At 56.7% G+C, this 6,834-nt stretch overlaps 1 protein-coding gene across 1 annotated transcript in view; it reads right to left on the reverse strand.

Annotated features, from left to right (window-relative positions):
- The window catches only part of TOX2 (TOX high mobility group box family member 2), a 152,340-nt gene extending 146,791 nt beyond the window's left edge, over positions 1 to 5,549 (reverse strand). Inside the window, exon 1 of the mRNA XM_086622990.1 lies at positions 5,448 to 5,549. Within this exon, the coding sequence (XP_086479116.1) occupies positions 5,448 to 5,549 (102 nt within the window). The remainder of the gene's footprint in view (positions 1 to 5,447) is intronic.
- Positions 5,550 to 6,834: the final 1,285 nt, after the last annotated feature.

The following is a 6,834-nucleotide window of genomic DNA, read 5'->3' on the forward strand; positions in this document are numbered from 1 at the left end:
TGGACGAACTGATCCTGGTGCCTGTTGCAAGCTCTGATTTATTCTTAAATCCAGAGCTATTAATGGATTTACACCCTGGTTATGGTGGTGTAACACACTTTGGACTCCTGGTTTAGGGGACAATGTTTATAACTGATTTGAAGCATCGTAAACAAATCAGAGAAACTTGTAAAATTTCTGAATTTTGGTCTCTCGATGCCTCCTCTGCTACAGAGGCTTTCATGGATCAGGCCCTCGCCAAGGTCACTCAGCAGCGGCTCCAACAAACACCCTGTTACACACGAGTCAGACCGGTCTTCAAAATATCTCCATTGTTCCCAAAACAACCAGATTAAAGCCTCCACGCACACAGAGAGGACAACAATCCCTATGAATGGGTGGATATTCCTTATTTAGCTCCCGATGCCTGACTTCAAGCCCAAGGTGAAACGGAGCTTCAAACGCTTTCTGCTGTGTAACCCCTCAAAGATCGCTCTGCAGAATGCGGAGTTGTCCCACCAAGCAGCTCAAGAGCTTTTCAGAGGAAGCCCTCGCCCATCGTCAGGGCCTAAAAGTAAATAAATAATCCACATTTGCAAATCCACAGAAGCAGCCTGCCAAATGAGAATAAAACAGGCCCCAAATTCAAAATTTGCCTGACTTTGTTCCCCATCCAAAATCCTCCATCTCCAAAGAAAGATTTATGCTACTCCCAAACAGAGTTGGCTTAGAAAATAGAAAGGGAAAGAATACATTTTATCTTCCAGGATGGCAAAGCAGTTCTGGAACGATGAAAAAGGGACCGTGTTTATCACCGCAATGTACAATTTATGGTAAAAGTCAAAACAAAACAGAACGTTCCACAGAAATGCATTCGCTACATCGACCCGGGCTCGTACCAGCAGCTCAGATCCCATTTCCAAAGGGTTCTTAAAAGAAGAAGAGAGCATTGGCTGCAGATTCAGACTCATCTCATGACTAGTAGATTTTAATTATCCATAATTTATGATGGTGTGTTGGCGAAACAGTTTTCCTCAATTTATCAGCCCAAAAGGCAGCACACAGGGTGTGTTTGGAGACGCAAAGCCACAGCTCTATTAGAAAGATTCAGGACGAGTTTTGATGGTGTTGTTTAGTCCTACAGAAACACTACAGGGTTAACAGGGCTGCCCAGCATGGATCTCCCAGTAACTGCCTGAGGTTCCCAGGAAACATTCCCAGTGTCACAGCACTGCACTTGCTCTGCAAGGATGAGGTATTGCCAGGCTGGGTCCTTCCCCACCATCAATCATTGCCCTAACTGGAAACAAGGCATCACATGCTGACCAAGTCCGATCATCGAAACACCAGAAGCAACTAAGAACTTCTTTAAATTTAAATTTATTTCTGCAGGAAGAAGAGAGAGATGTGAATTCATTCCCCAAAGTTGCCCCCCAGGGAGGAGGAGGGGGCAGAACCACCCCTCGTGCATTGCATCACTGCGCACACCGGGTGCTGTGCTCAGGAAGGATTCCTGCCCTGTGCCTCCCTTGCAAAAGGAATTTTGCCTGGGCTAAGAAGAAAAAAAAAACATCTCTCCTGTAGTTTGTGGACCCACACAATTTAAGATCTGGGGAAAATCCTTCCACGCTGGCACATCAACTACCGTACCAGATCCTGTCGCTAAAGCTCTAAGAGCAGAACGAGCCCCTGTGTTACAAAACGATATGTTTTTTCCCATGGTTTACTTATCGTAAAATACAGATGCAAAGAGTCTGCCTCGAGTTGAAGTGGGAAAAATCCCCACATTTTCACGAAGCAACCAGAGGGACATAAGAATCCCCCACCACAGGCCAACAATCCCCTAACACAGCGCAGGAACACGCGGCCTCGCTCCCGTAACACCGTCACAGCCCCCCAGCAGCAGCAGGACACCGTGAAGGCTTCAACCCTAAAAATCCTGCCGAGGAGCATCAGTCCTCCAGGCTGCAACCGGCAGCTCCTCAGGCACCGGGAAGTCTGGGGTTGGCTCCGTTTCCCAGCTGCCACGGCAAACTGCTCCATGCAGGATCACCTGTGATGGGGACTGTTTTACGTGGGCAGCCCTTTTTCGTCCGGCTCCGAGGCCACCAGCACGCCCAATATATAAAAACTCCTCGCCAAATGCCAGCTGCAGAGGGGAAGGCTCCTTCCCACCCTGTCTGCAGGAGGGACCCTGTTCTCCACCGATGGGTGTCCATTCCTCGCTCCCCACAACCAGCCCGTCGAAGGAAAACAGGGATGCTCCGAAAGCGGTTAAAGAAAGGATGCAAACACCTCTCTTCTGGGAAGGCCTCGGCTGAACGTACGCTCCCATTTCATTATCCCTCTAAACATCCCTTGTCCTTTTAACAAATGGAAATGCTGATCCGCAATAGGCACCTCTGTAGCTGCACAGGGAAACCGTGGCTCGCCGCAGCGCGCAGGCGAGACCGGAGACCTCGCGGTAACAATATCACGTCCGGTGAGAGCACGAAACAATTACATTAACATTTCAGGATGCTTTGGGCTGAAGCACATCTACCCGCCAAGCTCGCAGGCGACGGGCACGGGCAGAGCTCTGCCGTGCTCTCAGCGAGTTATTTATACGCAGTGACACTGCGCACTCCTTCCCGGCTTCTCTGCATCCCACCTAAATAAATAAATAAATGAAGCAGCCGTTGGTTTGTTTTTTTTTTTTGGGGGTGGGGGCAGGGGGGAAAGACAAACCTAAACAAAACAAGCCCCTCTAAAGCAAAAGGCTTTAAAGCCCCTCCATAAACTCGGTGAAGCAGGAGGACAGCAAAGAGCCTCTAATTGCTCCTTGCCCAGGTCTTTCCTAGAGAGAGATTTTATCCAGGATACCTGAAGGCAATAGTGGGAGAACTTCTGATTTTTCCAGTCCACCCCACCCTCCTCCGCAGCTTTTTAAAGTGGAAATGTGTTGAGGCAGACACTGTCTTAGCCCAGCTCTGGGCTGAGCAACCTGCTCCAAATGGGAGTGATGGAGCTGGGACCAGCGTGAGTTTGTGGAGTTTCCCAGCAGGGTCCCACGCGGCTCCAGGTGTGCTCAGACACCGCTCCATAGCGGGCACAGGGCACCAGTGTGCTGGTGGCCATCCACAGCCGTACACCACCCCGCACTGGCCAGAGAAGCTCTCCGAAGCGGAGGCAGCGGAGGCAGCAGGCAGTACCAGCACCCGCTCCGCACTGAGCCACGTTTCGGCGCTGAAGTTCCCACCGTCAATACCTGCGTTCAGCCTGGAAAACAAAGTCAACCCACTTCATCCCTGGCTCCGCTCCAGCAGCCTCATCCCACAGACAAACACGCACCACTGGGCAGAAGCAAATGACATTTGATAACTCAGCGAAGAAAAGAAGAAGAAGAAAAAAGAGCCCTGAAGAGCGGAAAAGGGTAAGTCTCTTTCTTTCCTCCTCCCGTCGCCTTAAGATCCTCGGTAGCAGTGACAACAGCAGCATCTGGTGGCAGTGGCCAGCACCCGGGGTGCTCCTCTCCAGTGTCCCATCCACCCTGGCAGCATGGAAACGCATCCACTCACTCTCCCGGGCTGCGCTCGCTGGAGACCCAGAAGATGCAATTCCCTCCGGCCGCAGCACTGTGCGACACCGAGGACCCACGGATCAATGGCGACGCCTAATCCGGGACTAATCTCAGGGATTCAGGCCACGGATGAGCTGCCGACACGGAGCCTCGCGCACCCCAAGGCTCAGGCTTGAGCTGCCGGGGGGATGTCGGGATGCTGGGATCGCGCAGCTCCGCGGCGAGGGCCTGCAGCGCTGCCTGCGCGGCCTCAAGCCTGCTCCCGCATGAACAACTGGAAGGCGAAATAAATCACGTTCACATCTCACAACTTCTCGGTCAAATCCAGTTCCTAAAGGCAGCAGGATTTGGGGTGGCCGCAGTTCCCGGCGGCACACGGCTCCTGTGATCCCAGACTCTCAGCTTTTGCACAGTTTATGGGCTGACGTTTCAGCGGCACGGACGGCCTGCTCCCAGGTGACCCGTCTCTCGTTAGGATTTTAAGAGCATATTTAGCATTTTAAGAGCAACGGCAATGATAATAAAACAGTTTGAAGCCAGCAGTTACGTGGACACAGAAGAAATCAATTTAAGTTGTTTCCTTTCAACATAATCAGGCATCTCAAAATAAACGAGAACTATTAGGTCTGCTACAACTTAATAAAAAGAGATAAATAACCCAAACGGCAGACAACAGTCAAAAACACATCTTGAAACATAAAGATTCATTCGCTGCACCTGGGAAGCCACACAGGTTTCCCTCTGCTTGTTTCTAAAGAGTTTGATTCTGAAGTAACACAACAGCGAGATGAGCCGAGGGCATCCTGAGCTGCGGTCCCCACGCAGGAGAGCATTTTCTCCCTTTATTAACTTCTTTTCCCAGTACAATTCCCCCGACTCGGGCCACCAGGACGCAGCCCGGGTTACGTCTCGGAGCTTATCATGGTTGATCCTCCCTCCGTCCAAACGAGTCCGCTTCCTACGGCTTTGTTGCCGATACATCCGTGCTGTTTACCTACGCGTGAGGAAGGCGATACTCGCAGAGAACTATTTATCCCTCAAGTCCAGCATCTATCGCCTTCGCTTCGGCTCCTCTCGGATGAAGGAAATTTCCTACAGCACCCTCAAACATCCCCCTGCGGATCCCTCTCTCCTTGCAAGAAGGGGGGGCTTTGCCTTGCAGCTGCAGCGAGCGAGGGAAATGTAGGTTAGGGAGCTTCTCCCGCCGTGCTCTGGGTTTTGGGGAGCACACACCCCCCCCCAAACCCGGGGCTGGGTGCTGCCCTTCACAGGAGCATCAGCGGGGAGCGCTGGCAGGTGGGTGCCGGAGGCGATGAGCAGAGCCGGAGCCCCCGCTCGGGAGGCGCCCCCGACCCCGGCCCGGCGGCTCCGCAGCCTCTCGAACAAGGTGCAAAACAACGCGGCAAACAACAGCCAAAAAAGTGCCCGACAACAACCACAACAACCAAAACCCCGCGTACGTCGCTTCGGGCCAAACGCTCCCGTAGGAGAAAACATTAAACAAACCCACCGGCTCAAGTAAAACAACCGGCCCCGAAGAGCCGCGCTCACCCCCCCTCCCAGAGCGCTTCTCTCCCGGCCGCGACCGCTTCCAGCCCGCCCCGCCGAGCAGCGCCCCGGGCTCGGGCTCCCGCAGCTCCGCTCGCCCCGCCGGGAGCGCGGCTGGCCCGGGGCCGGGGCGGCCCGGGGACCCGACGGCTCTCCCCGCGCCGCTTCCACACCACTTTCAAAATTCCCTCCCGCCGGAGCCGGGCGCCGCCGGCACTTTCCTTTCCTCCTCCCCCCCCCGCTCCACCGTGGAGAAGTTGCGGGACGCACCGAGCGGAGCCGGCCGGGCAGCCCCGCCGGGCACCGCCGCCCCCCGCATTCCCCCCCCCCCGCCCCGCGCCCGCCACCGCCGCCCCGGTACCTTGTTGCAGTGATAATAATCCAGCGGCCCGAGGCAAGTGGGGTCGGCACCGGGCAGGGAGCCCACGGCAGTGGGGGCGGAGGGGTAAAACCTAACGTCCATGCCGGGGCTGCGGGCGGCGGCAGGCGGGGGCTCCAGCGGGCATGGACCCGGCTGCGGCGGCGGCGGTGCCTCTGGCGCGGGGGGCGGGGAGAGGGCGGGCGGCGGCGGCGGCGGGGGGGCGGGCGGCGGCCCCCGGCCCGCCCCGCTCCGCGCCGCCCCGCGCCGGGGCCGCTATTGTTCGCGGCGGGGCCGGGCGACTCCCGCTCGGCGGCCGGGCCGTGCCCGCCCCGCTGCCGGCACCGGCGGGTGCTGGGGCACCTCGGGGCGGCGGGGCTGGGGCTGCTCCGGGGGCGCCTGGATACGGGAGGAGAGCGGGACGGCCCGCTTCTCCCCCAGCCCCAGCCCGCCCGGGGACGGGAAGGCTGCAGCAGCCGCCGGGGGACCGGCAGACGGGGTGCGACACCGGTTATCGCTCCCCGGTGGAGACCCCGTCATGGCTCCTCTGCACCCCACCCGCCCCCCACCCCCAGCCCTCACCGAAACACCGTGCCCGGTTTTGCCCTCCTCCCGATACAGGACGGTGCCAAGCAGCCTTCTGTTCCCCCTGCCCAGCCCCAGCGCCATCCCTGGAGAAGGATGCTTTCCATCATGCTGACCCACCCTAAACACGACCCCGGCACCGTGACCTCACTTCTGGAAGGCCTGCCCTTCCTCACGCACTCTCCCACCCAAAATCTCCCACAAGGGTGTTGGCGTCCTGCTCCCCGAGGTGGGGACACCTGCAACCTCCTGCCACCCAGCTTTCCGCACCTCTCCGTCTTTAGACACGCCACTGCCGGGAAGGCAGCACCCATCCATGCCCAACCAGCAGCCATCCTTCCCTGCTGTCCCCCTCTGACTCCCCACAGGCCAGGATTTACACTGCTGACGGGCACAGAAAGCACAAATTTAGCAGGTGGGGAGGGAGGATGCTCTGGGGCGGGTGGGCTGAGCCTTGCCCAGTGGCCTTGGGGCCCTTTTGCCACGCCACGGCGGGCTCTGCGCTCTCTCGCTCCCTTCTGCTCATCCCACAACAGGCCCCTTCGGAAACCAGCCCAGTGGAAGAAAATACTAGGTACGGAGCGGCTTTGCAGTATATTATTCCATTCCCAGACACAGCGAGTTACCGCCGCTGATCCACATGCTCACAGACAGCTGGGACAGGGCTGATAGAGTCAGTTTTCTGGCAAATCTCCCATGGAAATGGCCTTTTTTTAAAAAAAATAAAACACCACCACATCATGACTAGGAAGGCACAGGTACAACACGCACCCTACAGGACTCTCTGTAGCTGGAAAACCGAGCT

The sequence above is a fragment of the Tauraco erythrolophus genome, chromosome 18 (genome assembly GCF_009769465.1).
Source record: "Tauraco erythrolophus isolate bTauEry1 chromosome 18, bTauEry1.pri, whole genome shotgun sequence".
Lineage (NCBI taxonomy): Eukaryota > Metazoa > Chordata > Aves > Musophagiformes > Musophagidae > Tauraco > Tauraco erythrolophus.